The following is a 15,167-nucleotide window of genomic DNA, read 5'->3' as shown; positions in this document are numbered from 1 at the left end:
ACACACAATCTATTATTTTAATGATTCATATTAGTTATTGATAGTTATTATATTTTAATTATGTTTAATTTTCAGGTATGGAGTTGGAATTGCCGAGTAGCCAATACGGTGAAGGCTTGGAACCTCAGGTTAAAAAGATTAATAACAGCTACCGTTTGAAACTGCTCGAGTTGCTGAGAAAAAAAATGGAACCAGAATATGATGAAGTGATGAAAGATCCCCTTTTCTCGCATATTATGAATATCGAGAAAAATAATCTGAAGTTTTCGAGGCTAGTACACTCTTTCTTGTATAAGGAGTTGATAACAAGCAAGAGACATGAGAAGTGGTTCACCTTTGCTAAGAGACCTATGCGTTTCGGATTGCAAGAGTATCATGCTGTAACTGGTCACTGGTGGACATTCTGATGAATTTGCAATGATCACTGGTGGACATTCTGATGAATTGATCAATCCAATAGGTAGATAACTCAATTCCAAATCTGCATCCGTTACCTTTAAACCAAAATCCTCAATTACAATTTTCTGAAACTCTTTAATAGAGGAGCTCAATTGGAAACCATGTAACCTTCCTCCTATCTTTGCATCAACAGAAAAACTCCAACCTGAAGGTACAACCAATTCCCAAACACCACATGAACCATAGACATGAATCATGGTAGAATGAATGTGAAACTTTTGTGAAAATTTGGTGATCAATCAATGGAATATAGAAGATGACGTGAGATGTTTTTATTTGGGTAATCACGTTTTTTTTTATTAAAACGATTTTACTTTTTTTTTTAATTTTTTTTTACGATTTTGTTTTTAAAAAAAATATTATTTCTATTTTTTTTTTGTAAAATTGATTTTAATAAATAAATAAGGAAACATAATATTCCCAAAATATTCTCTTCTAATATTATCCTTATCCGTAGAACCTGTATTCTAAAATAGGTAGAATAGAGTAAATATGTTAGAAATTGATTTCTACTAGTTTTAGATTTATACCAATATGTAGATTCTGATTTCTACAGGTTTTAGAATTTTAGTAAAGTGTAGATTTCGATTTTTACGGATTTTAGAACTATATGTTAAGCGTAGAATGTGTTTTCTAAAGATTTTTAGATTACTATTATTTAAGTAGAACACGTATTCTAAACAAAGTAGATTCAATGAAAAAGGTAGAATACGTTTTCTACTGTGTAGAATGTCAATTCTACCTTTTTTAGAACAAAATATGAATTTATGATTTAAACATTTTTTGAACTTAAAAAATATATCTATAAGTTGATATAAGTATTTCATCAGCATTTACTATTTTCTGAATTTTTTTTTGTTTGCTAAACTATTTATTTGATTTATTTTAGAAAATATTAAAGGGTATTTGAGGAAAAAATAGTACAAAAAGAAATTAGACTAATGGGACATAGTTACTGTTTTTTTTGCCCAAAAAAACAATTTTCCCCTTAATATATAAGATTTTACAAGTTGGAAACCAAAAAAAATCTATAGCCCTTTTTAAGGTCGGACCAAACTTTAAAATTTAGGCCCAAAACCTTTGGGGATCAGACCATATTTAAATAGCGACGGGTTTAACGGGTTTTGGGATAGACGGGGTCGGGTCAGTCCGATTGATACTCGTACAGCTATCTATCTTATTAAAAGAGAAGTACCTATTTAAAAATACCTCTTAATTTTCACTTTTATTTACACTTCATGCCACTATAGTATTAATTAAGTTTCCTATTTTTATGCTTGTCTTTTTCACTTTAGTTAATGTGTTTTCCAAAATTAAATACACAATTAAACAATACTTTCTATTTTAATATTTTGTCTTTTTCACTTAAATTAATGTGTTTTCCAAAATTAAATTTAAATTAAATACACTTCATTAATTTCTCCATTAAATCAATTTCAAATTAAAAAAATTACATTTTTATTGGACAAACAATTCATAGAAATTATAATATCAACTTTTCATTTAACGAATCTGAACAAAAAATATTATCAAATTTGAACCGAAACTAGATAATATCTAAACGGATTTTTACCATTTTGGTATCTAGAAAACCATAACCAAACCTGATCTGAACGAAATATTTTGGATATTCGAATGTATTTAAATCATATTTATATACTTAATATGTTAACTATTTTTAGAGTTAATATCAAAGATATAAGCTATTTTAAAGTTGTTTAAAATATTTGAAATATAAAAAATAGTCAAAAGTAAACATCTAAAATAGATAAACAATAATCAAAACATCAAAAATACTTAAAATATATATTTATTCTCATCCAAATATTCAAGTTAAACATATTTTTAATTTTTAATTTAGGTACTTTGGCTTACATTACTCAATTACATTACTCATATTTACATGTTATATTATTTTTATTTTTAGATTTAGAGATATTTAAAGATATATAAATTTTGAAAATTTAAAAATAGTTTAAACGGGTTATCAAACCCGTAAAAATCCGAATCAAACCGGAACCAAAATTTATAAATACACGAATAAAACTAGAATCTTTAAATTCGAAAATCTCAAACCCGAATAGATTTTAACCGAATTCGAGTGGATATCCAAATATCCACCTCTAACTTAGTCAATATAAAACGATCAAATATTATAAATATATTATTTTGTATAAATAAATAAAAACTAAAAGTGAAAATTAATACCCGTGCGGTCCCACAGATCAAGATCTAGTGTTACTCTATGGATCAAGATGATAATTTAGTTCCTCTACCATGATTTCAATTATTTTTAATTATGTATACGTATTAAATGATAACTTTTTTATATTATTCGACAAACTCCACTGACTAACCAAACTTGATTATGCGACAAAATATTTGGTTATATGGTCCGGAATCTTCCAGCTATTACAAAAACTAGATTCCATGAAACAATTAATAACATATATTGAATGAAAATTCTGAATAACTACTAGAATATAACAAGTACTCCACGACAGAAAACGAGATAACCCGCATGCCGCACATATTCACATTGTTTTATAAGAATTTTTTTTTAAAAAAATTAACCGCTGGCAACAAATGTTAAAAAGGTGACGAAATACATTTGCTGCGACTGTACTACACACAGTCTACACTACTACTCCAACCACAACGAGCGCATAAGATTCGTGAATATGTGGCACCACTACTACACACAGACCATATTTAAATAGCGACGGGTTTAACGGGTTTTGGGATAGACGGGGTCGGGTCAGTCCGATTGATACTCGTACAGCTATATCTGATTAATCGGATTGCAGAGTTAGATGTGGATCACCAATTAAAGCAAAAAAAAAAAAACCGTTTCACCACCATGTAGGGCTGGGCAAAAAATCCGAACCAAACTCGATCCAAAAAAGTAGCATCGAACCAGAACCAAAATTGATTGAATATCCGAACGGATTTAAAATTTTGGTATTTAAAAAACCAAAACCGAACCCGATCCGAACCGAAGTATTTCGGGTATCCGAATATATCCGAAATAGATTTATATTCTTAAATATATAAATTACTTTTAGATATAATGTATATTAAAACATTTAAAATATATAAGATACCTTTAAATTTTCTAAAATCCTCGAAAAAATATATGAAAATAGTAAAAAGTAAATGTTTAAAATAGCTAAAGTATACTAAAAACACCAAAAATAGTTAAATATATATTGATTCTCTATCCAAATATTCAAAGAAAACCAATATATATGTTAAATTTAGGTATTTTGACATATTTCTTATTAAAATTTATATGTAATATATTATCTTTCTTATAGATTTTGAAAATTTAAAGTATATAATGAATTTTAAAATTTTAAAAATAATTTGAATGGGTTATCCGAACCCGAACCGAACCCGCAAAGATCCGAACCAAACCCGAACCGACATTTATAAATACCCGAATGGGGCTGAAATCTTTGACTCCGAAAACCCGAAACCCGAATAGACTGGACCGAAACCCGAATAGATACCCGAACGCCCACCCCTACCACCATGTCTCATAATAAGTTTTCTAAAGCTTTTTTTTTTGCCATCTAAAGTATTTTTATTATAACAGACCAAAGCCCAAACACTACATTACACATAAAAGTCCAAGACAGAAGGGCTACAGATAAAACATGGTACAAAGCCCAATAACATAAACCCGACACCTATAGCCATCACACTGCCCACGTGTCCAGGTTTTATCAAGGAAAACACGTGTTGGCATCCGCACCATCGTGGAAACACGCGTCCTTTAACGTGACCACCGCATCAACCAGCCACCTCGTCGTGGCTCAACTTCCAAGTCCTCACCGGAGAAGACGAAAACAAACAGATGTTTCGCCGGGACTCACCGGAGACTGGAAATATCCCATCCAAATACCTTCGCCTAGCCGATTTTCTTCGGAGAGCTTTATCAAGGACAATCCCGAGATCTCACCAAGGCTACCGAAGTCACCATCATCCACCACTTGGCTTCCTCCACCAGAGAGCATCACCGCAACAGTAGGGATCTCCTCCTGAAGCGAAGCCTTCGCATGCACAAGTCACCAATCGGAAAAACCGACAACCAAAACCCAAAACCGCAACCAAGAACGCGGAAACCGTACACCACCGTCTAAAGCCAGACGTTTACCTATAACTTAACAGTACAACGCCGGAGTCAAAGCCGGCCGACCACCGAAGGAAAAGGTGCGCCGCCGGAAGAAAAAAACCGCAAATAAAAGAGAAAAAAATACAAAGCAAGAAGGAACAGAGAGAGCCGGACCGACGGTAGCTAAGGGAGTCCACCCGTCGGCCGGAGAACACAAGATCGCGTCTGTTTCTTAGAGAGAAGTCGGAGCGGTATCGAAGAGAGAGTTTTTAAGTTAATCTAATAAGTTTTCTAAAGCTACGTTTATGTGAGAAATTAATTGTCAATTTCATAGATTAAAGATAAAGAAACGAAGACCTTAATCATATATATAATGAGACACTTTATTCTCTTCTTAAGGTGTCTACATCAGATTTTAATAAATGTTTGTGGGACCCATCTTTATATTTTTGTTTTAAAATAACATGTATTCATATGAATATCACTAAATATTACTTAGTGCAGTGGTTTATGTATCATTAAAGAAGCTCACAACCCGAGTTCAAATAGAGAACATGTGCGTTTTACATTTTTTTAATGATCAAATTTAATGAAAGGCAATTATGATTTTTACAACTCGTCTTCTTTTTTATACTTTTAGACTTTCTGCAATATTGACTCCGACAGCTCATAATTTTTTAAGAGTTATACATCAGTTTCTTTGTTTTTGCCATTTTCATGAAAACTTCATGAATTTTTAAATATACTACTCGATTATAGGATGAGATGAGTGAAAAATTAATTTTTTAAGAATTTTGGTTTTTGGACTGAGTCAGTTTAGATCGTCATCGTTGGTGTCCGAATTACGTTTTTTCGGTGATTTTACGGTCTTCGGCAGTTAGTTTTCGAACATGATTATGTAATGAATTAATGATTGTTGGATCATTTTAAATTAACTTGCGGCCTATGGCATTCAGTTTCTACATAACCTTTAAAAGGTGAGGCTGATGCGTCAGACATACCCAAAAAGCTTCCTAATCGTCTATTCTTTTGCACTGTCTTTGAATATGGCATAGGGTTCTCCCACTTTGTCGCTTAACTCTCACATCCAATGATAAACCATTACACTCTAAACCACTCTATTCAGTGTCACATTAATTGAAACTCTTTAAATTGATATAATTTCATAGTCCTACTGAAAACTTGATTAGTACAACTTTTTATGTTCTTTGTTCTACTTTTTGAAGTTGTCCGCTAAGACCTGTACGCCATGGAGGGATTCACTAATTTCTCATACTTCAAATTTGAATTAGAACACACTGGTAGTTTCAAGGAGGAGGCAAACAAAATTGTTTACACAGCTGATAACTACAGGAAAAACCAATGAAAAAGAAACACAACTTTTTGGACGGAACCGAGAGAGTTCGCATAGATTTGAGAGAGGCTCATGGAGATTTATTTTTTACTTCTGTTAAAAAATATCGCCTTGACTATTTTTCTGGGTATGTATATATTATTGCACTATGTTTAATAAAGGGTTTTATTATTGTGTGGGGTTTCTAAATTGGAATATTTATACAGGTTGCAGATTTACTGGATAACTAATGAGGATGTCAATTAGTCAGCGTATCAGATGTTGAATCTGAGTGGATATATGGTCTATGTCCTATATATTCTTAAAAAAAATATTGCTAGAAGTCGAATCCATGAACACAAATCAAAAATTCTTTTAGACATTCACGACTCCGCGCTTGCGCGGGGCTATATCCCTAGTTACGTAAATGCGGCTTAGCTGTTAACTATTATCTAAACTTGTAGTCGAAGGTGTACCAAAGTTACTACAGTTGACTACAATTATAGTATAATGATTTCGTTTAGAAAATTTATCTTTGGCTCTCATACTTTATTGAATTTTTAAATCTTAAAAATCTATGTAATAGCTTTTCTAACACCATAAGGATAGCCAGGAGACCATTTTCTAGCACCTTTCACCTAATTCTAAAGTTAAGATCGTAAACAACAAAGACTAGTGACGTTAATACACCCTGAAAGTAAACAAAATATAATTAAGAAACAAAATTATCGCAATGATTCCACAAGATAATAATATTCTGCATATATATGACCAGTTTCCTATAAAGTTGGTTTCATTGCAGCTTCCTCGGACCTCTAGAGTACTATATAATAGACATTAGACGGTAACGGAGCAACAAAACCAAATCAGAACACATTTGACAAAGTCTCAAGAGAAACAAAAAACACAAACAAAGACTCTCTCTTGCAATACAAGCAAAGAGTCTTGAGACACAAGAAACCAAAAAAAAAGATGCTTGGAACCATAGCAGTATGGGGAATAACCGCCACTACGGTGTCAAATATTATGCTTATTAGGGCGGTGTACTCACAATACATCCCTCGCCATATCCGAACTCAGCTGGAGATATACTTCTACAAGCTACTCGGATGGCTCTCATTCTACGTCCACATCAAGTTCAACGAGCACACAGAAGAAGGTCTCAAAATAAGCGAGAACTACGACGCCATACGCAACTACCTATCCTCCAACACCGCTGCTCGTGCTCAGAGGCTAAAGGCCAACGAATCCAAAAACAGCAAGTCTTTGGTGCTTAGCATGGACGACCACGAGGAAGTTGAAGATGTGTTCAATGGTGTGAAGGTGAAGTGGCACTCCAACATGAATGAGATTCAGAGACAATCTAACTACGGTCGAAACACCTCGTACGAGAGAAGGTTCTTTACACTTACTTTCCACAGGAGACACAGAGGGATGATCATTGAGAGTTATATAACTCATGTTTTGAGAGAAGGGAAAGCTATTGGTCTGAGGAACAGAGAGAGGAAGCTTTACACTAACAACTCAAGCTCAGAGTGGTATCCATGGAGGTCAGGGAAGTGGAGCAATGTTCCTTTTCATCATCCCGCGACGTTCGAGACTTTGGCTATGGATCCAGAGAAGAAAGAGAGGATCAAGAAGGATTTGGTGAAGTTTAGCAAAGGGAAAGATTATTACAAGAAGGTTGGGAAGCCGTGGAAGAGAGGGTATCTCTTGTTTGGTCCCCCAGGGACGGGGAAGTCAACGATGATATCTGCAATAGCTAACTTCTTGGACTATGATGTTTATGATCTTGAGTTAACGACCGTGAAGGACAACTCAGAGCTGAAGAAGCTGTTGCTTGATACAAAAGGTAAATCTATAATTGTGATTGAAGATATTGATTGCTCTCTTGATCTTACCGGTCAGAGAAAGACAAAAAAGGAGGAAGATGAAGAGGAAGATAAGGAGAAGAAGAAAGAGAAGAAGAAGGAAGAAGATGATAAAAAGAGTAAAGTTACATTGTCAGGGCTATTAAACTCTATTGATGGGTTATGGTCAGCTTGTAGTGATGAGAAGATTATTATATTCACAACAAACTTTGTGGATAAGCTTGATCCTGCGTTGATAAGGAGAGGGAGGATGGACAACCATATTGAGATGTCTTATTGTAGGTTTGAAGCGTTCAAGGTTTTGGCTAAGAACTACTTAGATATTGAGTCACATGAGTTGTATGGAGAAATCAAGAGGTTGCTTGAGGAAACAGATATGTCTCCTGCTGATGTAGCAGAGACTTTGATGCCCAAGTCTGATGAAGAAGATGCAGATGTTTGTATTAAGCGTTTGGTCAAGACTGTGGAGGAGGAGAAGGAGAAGGCAAGGAAGGTGGCTGAGGAAGAAGAGAAGAATAAAGCAGAGAAGGAAGAGAAGAAGAAGGAAGAGGAAGCAGAGAAGAAGAAGACAGAGGAAGAAGAGAAGAAAGTTAAGGGCTCTGAAGAAAATGGTGACCTATCTGAGAAGAATGGTACCAACTAAAAGGGTATAAGGAAAAGAAGTGAAGCCTGATATATATTGTTTTTATTTGTGTGTTGTGTGTAATGAATAAGGTTGTTCTGTTAGTCCACTTAAGTGTCTATTTCATGTTCTATTAGGCCATCTTAAGTATATATTTGGTTGTTCTATTAGCCATCTTAGGTATATATTTGATTGTTTTATTAGGCCAGCTTCAGTATATATATTTGGTTGTTCTATGAGGCCATCTCAAGTATCTATTAGGTTGTTCTAATGGTTTCAAGTCACATATAAATGACGCACTGAAGCCTGATGTATTTGTTTATTTGTGTGTTGTGTGTAATGAATAATAGTAGGGCTGGGCGTTCGGATACCCATTCGAGTTTCGGTTCAGTCCATTCGGATTTCGGGTTTTCGGGGTCAAAGATTTCAGCCCCATTCGGATATTTCTAAATTTTGGTTTGGGTTCGGTTTGGATCTTTGCGGGTTCGGTTCGGATTCGAATAACCCATTTAAAATGTTTTTAAATTTTCAAAATTCATTATATACTTTAAATTTTTAAAATCTATAAGAAAGATAATATATTACATATAAATTTTCATAACATATATGTCAAAATACTTTAATTTAACATATAAATTGTTTTTTTTTTGAATATTTGGATAAAGAATCAATAGATATTTAAGTATTTTGGTGTTTTCAGTATACTTTAGCTATTTTAAATATTTACTTTTGACTATTTGCATATATTTTTGAGTATTTTGGAAAACTTAAAGGTATCTTATATATTTTTAATATACATTATATATAAAAATAATATATATATTTAAGTATATAAATTTATTTCGGATACATTCGGATACCCAAAATATTTCGGTTCGGATCGGATTCGGTTTCGGTTCTTTAAATACCGAAATTTTGAACCCGTTCGGATATTTAATCAATTTCGGTTCGGATTCGGTGCTACTTTTTCGGATCGGGTTCGGTTTGGTTTTTCGGGTTCGGATTTTTTGCCCAACCCTAAATAATAGAATAAGGTTGTTCTGTTATTATAAAAAAAAACAGAATAAGGTTGTTCTATAAGGGCCATCTTAAGTATATATTTGATTGTTCTATTAGGCCTTCTTAAGTATCCATTTGATTGGTCTATTAGCCCATCTCAAAATATCTATTTGATTATTCTGTTAGGCCATCTCAAGTATCATTTGATTGTTCTAAGGTTTTCAAGTCACATATAAATGAAGCACTGCCAAAGTTTCAGTACCATCTACATATTCTCTTAGCAAAGGTTCAGGTGATCTCTGCCATAATTGTTCTAGGAAGATGGTAGACTAACCAAATCCAAGCATAAGACGACTTTGTCCTATAACTTAATGGTGCAAAACTGCTAGGCAGTATTAAGACAAACAATATAGTAACATAAGCTTGATCCTGACTCAAGAAGAGGAGGGAAGACTTAAACTCGGTTCACCAGTCAAGGCATTTAAATGGGAGGCTAATCTATTATACATAGAGTTTGGGTACACGGCCACCTATTGGTGCTAAAAAAGAATGTAGCATCAGGATGTATTTGTAGTCCTAGCTAAGCAACCAAAATCCAATACTACACCAAGAAGATATTCTGTTGGGGTTTTTGAAAGGCTTTCCATTTATTGCTTGTCTGTAAGCTTCTTTTATTCTCATGATGAAATGTTAGCCAAGCCAACTCAAACTAACGTCAAGATATAATGCTATCCAAGGGATATATATTAGAATAGAATAAGATTAGAGCAAATGGGGATGTAGCTCAGATGGTAGAGCGCTCGCTTAGCATGCGAGAGGTACGGGGATCGATACCCCGCATCTCCATTTTATTTTCTTTTTCATTGACGACCACTCTTTTTTTTTTTGAACAACATTAAAGACCACTCTAACTTTGGAAAAAGTTGCATTTATTCAAATGGTTTAAAGAGTTCTTAATTACATGGAGCTAACCATGCCATAAAGAGTTGTAACATTTTTCCTCGCACCATTGCTGGTCTTTTAGTTAGTTTCCATTCCACTATAGATTTTCATATCATCATCCTTCTTAGATTCGAATCCAATGTACATTAGATTTATAAATGTTGGATTTTCTTTTTGTATTTATTAAAATTCTTCATACGTGCAAAATATAATTTTCTATAGACGGCCGTAGTACTAGTAGCTCTGCAATCTCACCATCGGGTCCTTGACCTTGTTTTGTGTGTTTTTCGCCGCGTAACTCACTCACCATCTTCTCCGGTGACTCTACGTTCACTTTTATAAACAAATTTTCTGTTTCTTTTTTCCTTGGTTTATTACAAAGAAGAAAAAAAACAATTTTTGAACAAAAAAAAAAGAAAAAAAACAATTAAAGAGGATTAGATTTTCATTGGTCTCTGAACTCAAGAGTCAAAAGGACAAGCTAGTTGTTGCCTACCGTTTAATTATCCATTAGCTCTTGAACATCTCAAATGACTCCATGTGGCACCACCATTTCACGGTAGTGTCATAAAAGCTTATATTCTTCTAGATGTTAAAGTCAGCATAATAACTATCTTCCCCAAAAACCAAAAAAGTCTACACTTTCGTCTTGTGCTATTATAATTAACTCAATTATTAGTTGCTGATTAATGCTACTATTAAAGAATCTGGAAAGGAGTAAAGAAAGTTATCAACATACTCTCACACAGTCGTTCTTGATTAATCTATTATATCCTTGGATCTCTGATATCTAAAGAATAAATGACGAGAGAGGAGGAGAAAACCATTTTTATCATCAGCATTTGGTTAGATTTATACTCAGAATCCCAGATCAGAGTTCAAATCCAAAAATTCAAGCATTGCTAATTGAATATATAAATTTTCAAAAGTGTTCTGTCAACTATAGGAAGGCCGTTTATTATAAAATTTTTGTTTGGCTTGTTATAAATGATATCAGATTTTATAAATTTTGAAAATCAACTAAAAGTTGAATAAAAATATCTTGAGACTTGAAGTGTTAAAACGAAGCACAAATGATAAATGACCAAATCATCAAAATTTATGTTCTTTTATAAAATGGATATATAGGTTATGCTTCATAGAAATTTTTGTTATATGATGATAATAAACTATCCCTTAATTTTGATAAAATGAATACTTAAATTCTTTTGTACTATATTATAAAACTAAAATAACCTTAATTATTGAGTCAAAAAAAAAATAACCTTAATTATTTGAGCTTTATGTTACGCGTACATTGTTAGCTGCCCAAGCTGACCAATTTGCTTCCTCTGTCTCTCACACAAACTGCCCGATCTGCCCGTTGCTGACAAGTTTTTCAGTCTCTCTCTCTCTGAAGAAGATGCCCTTTCGTAGCTCTGTATCTTTCCCAAAAAATATTCATCCCTTTTGACTAAAAACTTTCTCCAATTCCCTTCACTTATATCCTTGTTTCATCATCATCATCTCTCTCTCTTTATCCCCAATTCAGGAACTCAAATTCACTTCTACTTCACTGCGTTCTCAAAATTCATTTCAACTTTTTAAAAAAGTCTTTACCTTTTTTATTTTAATGTTCGATTTTGAGGGAGAAAGGATCAAACTTTATACTTCCTGAGAAATTGGGTTTCTGAAATTTCTCTTCTTTCAATCAGTTTCCATGTTCTGGGTCTGATCTGAGATTGGTTTTCGTATGGATGTGATCAGAGGGAGTAGTGATCTGATTCTTAGGGTTTAATTGAAGTGGTGGACTTCTCTTGATTTTTGTTCTGAGTGGAGATTAGGGTTAGTTCATAAGGGGATGATGGCTACAGGGCAAGACTCTGTTAAGGTGGTGGGTGTGGAGAAACCTGGAAAGGGGAAGACTTTGAGTAAACCTGAAAGTGGGTTTTGGTTCAGAATCAAGCTCATCTTCAGCTGCATCTCTTCTAGATCAAAAGTTGATAGTTCCCTGAATGCCACCACTACTGTTGTTGGTAAATCTCTTTCCTCCAAAGCCCTTTCCTTTTTAGGGTCTCAATAGTGTTGATGCTTTCCTGATTTAGAAGATGCAACTTGGGTTCAGTTCTTTAGTGTTCACTATCTGTTTTTGTTGTATACCTTATCTGCAGCAACAGCACCTAAGCATGTTATTGAGAAGCGTGAAGATCATCACCCACCTCCGTCTAAAGACGTTAGCCGTCCGGGGAGTGGCTCCTCAACACCTCTGATCAGTGGGGAGCTGAAATACTCATCCAAGCTAAGGATATTCATGTTTAACGACCTCAAGCTAGCCACTAGGAACTTCAGACCGGAGTCTCTTCTCGGTGAAGGTGGGTTTGGTTGTGTTTTCAAAGGATGGATTGAGGAAAACGGAACGGCTCCGGTCAAACCTGGTACTGGTCTAACTGTGGCAGTCAAAACACTGAACCCAGATGGCCTTCAAGGGCACAAGGAGTGGCTGGTAAATCACCAATCGCTTTTTATACATTGATAATGTTAACAGATTGTTGATTGTTCTGCTAATTCATGTGGCAGGCTGAGATTAACTTTCTTGGTAACCTAGTCCACCCAAGCCTGGTTAAATTGGTGGGATATTGCATGGAAGAAGATCAGAGGCTGCTTGTTTATGAGTTCATGCCTCGAGGGAGTCTTGAGAATCATCTTTTCAGAAGTATGTTGTTAATCAATCAGATCATCTTATATTGATTATTTTTATTCATTGATCTTTTTTTGGTTTCAGGGACATTACCTCTCCCTTGGTCTGTGAGAATGAAAATTGCGCTTGGTGCAGCTAAAGGTCTTGCCTTTCTCCATGAGGAAGCTGAGAAGCCTGTCATTTACCGCGATTTCAAAACATCTAACATCTTACTTGACGCGGTATATGTCTGAACTCTGAAGCTCAAAAGCTTTGATTTTAACCTAATAGTTATTCTCTTTTTTTTTTTACTTATATTGGAAACAAATGTTTCTCTTTTCAGGAATATAACTCAAAGCTCTCTGATTTTGGGCTAGCTAAAGATGCACCAGACGAGAAGAAATCGCATGTGTCAACCAGAGTCATGGGAACATATGGTTATGCAGCTCCTGAATATGTAATGACTGGTGAGTAAAGTATCCTCTCCCTTTGTTTATTACTCCCTCCATTTCTTTTTCTTTGAAGTTTTGCACACTAATTAAAAAAACATTTAATTTTATAAGTACATCTAAGAGCATGCCCATTGGGGCACTAATGGGCATGCTCTAAATAACCTTAATTCAACCAATAGAAAAATAATCAGTAAAATATAAAAGATCATATTACATGAAAATCAATAAATTTAACATTGAAAACTGAAAACGTCATAGTATTTACTTTATGGAGTTACTAATCTCAGTTTCAATCATCAGGACATTTGACAACGAAGAGTGATGTATACAGCTTTGGAGTAGTTCTACTTGAGATACTAACTGGACGAAGAGCCGTGGATAAAAGCCGTCCCAACGGTGAACAGAACTTGGTGGAATGGGTGAAACCTCATCTTCTAGACAAAAAGAAGTTTTACAGACTGTTAGATCCTCGCTTAGAGGGTCATTTCTCGATCAAGGGAGCTCAGAAAGCCACGCAAGTAGCCGCACAGTGTCTTAACAGAGACTCTAAAGCTAGACCGAAGATGAGCGAAGTTGTGGAAGCGTTAAAGCCGTTGCCAAGTCTTAAAGACTTTGCTAGCTCTTCTACGTCTTTCCAGACGATGCAGCCTGTTGCCAAGAACGGTGTTAGGACACAGGGAGGAGGAGGGTTCGTGTCGAGAAATGGACAGCAGCCTTTGAGGAGTTTGTCTAGTTTAAACCTGCCTCAAGCTTCTCCTTATCGGAATGCGAGGCAATCACCAAAGCCTAATAAAGGGAAAGAGCAATGACTCAAGTATAGGAATTAGTTTGTTTGACCCGGATTGAAGCTGGATGTTCCAGGCTTCCAGGCTTCATGTTGCATCGATTCTTTCTTGGTTCAAGAACAAAAAGAAATGGTCTGTGGATGGATCCTGGTTTGTGTTCTTTGAGTGGATGGAACTCAGGAAAAAAATATATATCTTTGGTCCTGAAGGTCTAAAGATTTTGATGTGTGTGTGTTTTTAATGTGTAGAAGAAATGTAAAGGTTGAGAGTGTAAAGTTCTTGCAAGGATATATAAAACCTGTTTGTCTGTAAAAACATATGTTTACCCCCTGTAATATATGTGTCCTGCTATGTATTGAATTTTAATTTTTGAACATGGTTCTAAAGTGTTTATGAGGTTTTCCTTCAATAAAACACACAAGTGAATACTCACTGCTCCTCATTGTAATAGAGTATTCACTTGCTTTAACCAAATGCAAAGCTGGTGTGTTTCTGCAGAAAATGTGTGGGTCCATGGACGTATGACTTAGTCTCAGTTCTTGGGTTCGCTTGGAATAAATTTGAGAGTTAAGTACTTGAGGTCCGGGACACTGGTGGCATGTTGGAGATAGTCAACCAAAACCGGCTCCATTCTAGTAACAAAGATTGAATTTTTCATATAAGGTCGCAAAGATTGAAAATCTCAGGCTAAAGTTAGTAAAAAGCTTATGAATTTCAAAGTTTTTTGTTATATATGTTAAAAATAAAATGTTTTATAACAATCATACGTGACATATTTCATTTTTTGTTTGGTTCTTGTAAATTTATTTGTATGTTAAGTTTGGGTTTTTGTAACTAAAATACACAATACTAAATGTTTTATCCACACATGCGAGGATAATCATTTAACTATCATTGATAAGTTATTGTTTATGCTCACAAAAAGTTTAAA

The 15,167-nt window shown here is 34.5% G+C and overlaps 2 protein-coding genes and 1 non-coding gene across 4 annotated transcripts; all 3 read left to right on the top strand.

The window, feature by feature from the left end:
• Positions 1 to 6,757: 6,757 nt before the first annotated feature.
• LOC108833797 (AAA-ATPase At3g28510-like) lies at positions 6,758 to 8,621 on the top strand. Its single transcript, XM_018607192.2, has one exon. The coding sequence runs from the start codon at positions 6,882 to 6,884 to the stop codon at positions 8,421 to 8,423; it is 1,542 nt and encodes a 513-aa protein (XP_018462694.1). The 5' UTR covers positions 6,758 to 6,881; the 3' UTR covers positions 8,424 to 8,621.
• Positions 8,622 to 10,174: 1,553 nt separating this feature from the next.
• TRNAA-AGC (transfer RNA alanine (anticodon AGC)) lies at positions 10,175 to 10,247 on the top strand. Its single transcript has one exon. It is a non-coding gene; the product is annotated as a tRNA-Ala (tRNA).
• Positions 10,248 to 11,737: 1,490 nt separating this feature from the next.
• On the top strand, positions 11,738 to 14,612 carry LOC130496736 (serine/threonine-protein kinase PBL36). 2 transcript variants are annotated; one of them, XM_056989093.1, is made up of 6 exons: positions 11,738 to 12,358; positions 12,500 to 12,825; positions 12,900 to 13,035; positions 13,105 to 13,241; positions 13,343 to 13,466; positions 13,752 to 14,612. In XM_056989093.1, the coding sequence occupies exons 1-6, from the start codon at positions 12,184 to 12,186 to the stop codon at positions 14,258 to 14,260; spliced, it is 1,407 nt and encodes a 468-aa protein (XP_056845073.1). In that variant the 5' UTR covers positions 11,738 to 12,183; the 3' UTR covers positions 14,261 to 14,612. The 2 variants fall into 2 exon arrangements, with proteins under 2 accessions (XP_056845073.1, XP_056845072.1); XM_056989092.1 differs by having other exon boundaries at positions 11,739 to 12,358; positions 12,494 to 12,825.
• The last annotated feature ends 555 nt before the right edge of the window (positions 14,613 to 15,167 follow it).

Source organism: Raphanus sativus, chromosome 6 (genome assembly GCF_000801105.2).
Source record: "Raphanus sativus cultivar WK10039 chromosome 6, ASM80110v3, whole genome shotgun sequence".
Lineage (NCBI taxonomy): Eukaryota > Viridiplantae > Streptophyta > Magnoliopsida > Brassicales > Brassicaceae > Raphanus > Raphanus sativus.
The sequence above is the reverse complement of the archived record's forward strand: the minus strand, read 5'-3'. Positions and strand labels throughout refer to the sequence as shown.

What these genes read in the sequence shown, in the direction of transcription:
- LOC108833797 (XM_018607192.2), top strand. Translation starts at nt 6,882, where the DNA reads ATGCTTGGAACCATAGCAGTATGGGGAATAACCGCCACTACGGTGTCA.
- LOC130496736 (XM_056989092.1), top strand. Translation starts at nt 12,184, where the DNA reads ATGATGGCTACAGGGCAAGACTCTGTTAAGGTGGTGGGTGTGGAGAAA. An exon ending in TGCCACCACTACTGTTGTTG is followed by an intron (nt 12,359 to 12,493) that starts GTAAATCTCTTT and finishes CCTTATCTGCAG; the next exon opens with CAACAGCACCTAAGCATGTT. An exon ending in CTAACATCTTACTTGACGCG is followed by an intron (nt 13,242 to 13,342) that starts GTATATGTCTGA and finishes TTCTCTTTTCAG; the next exon opens with GAATATAACTCAAAGCTCTC.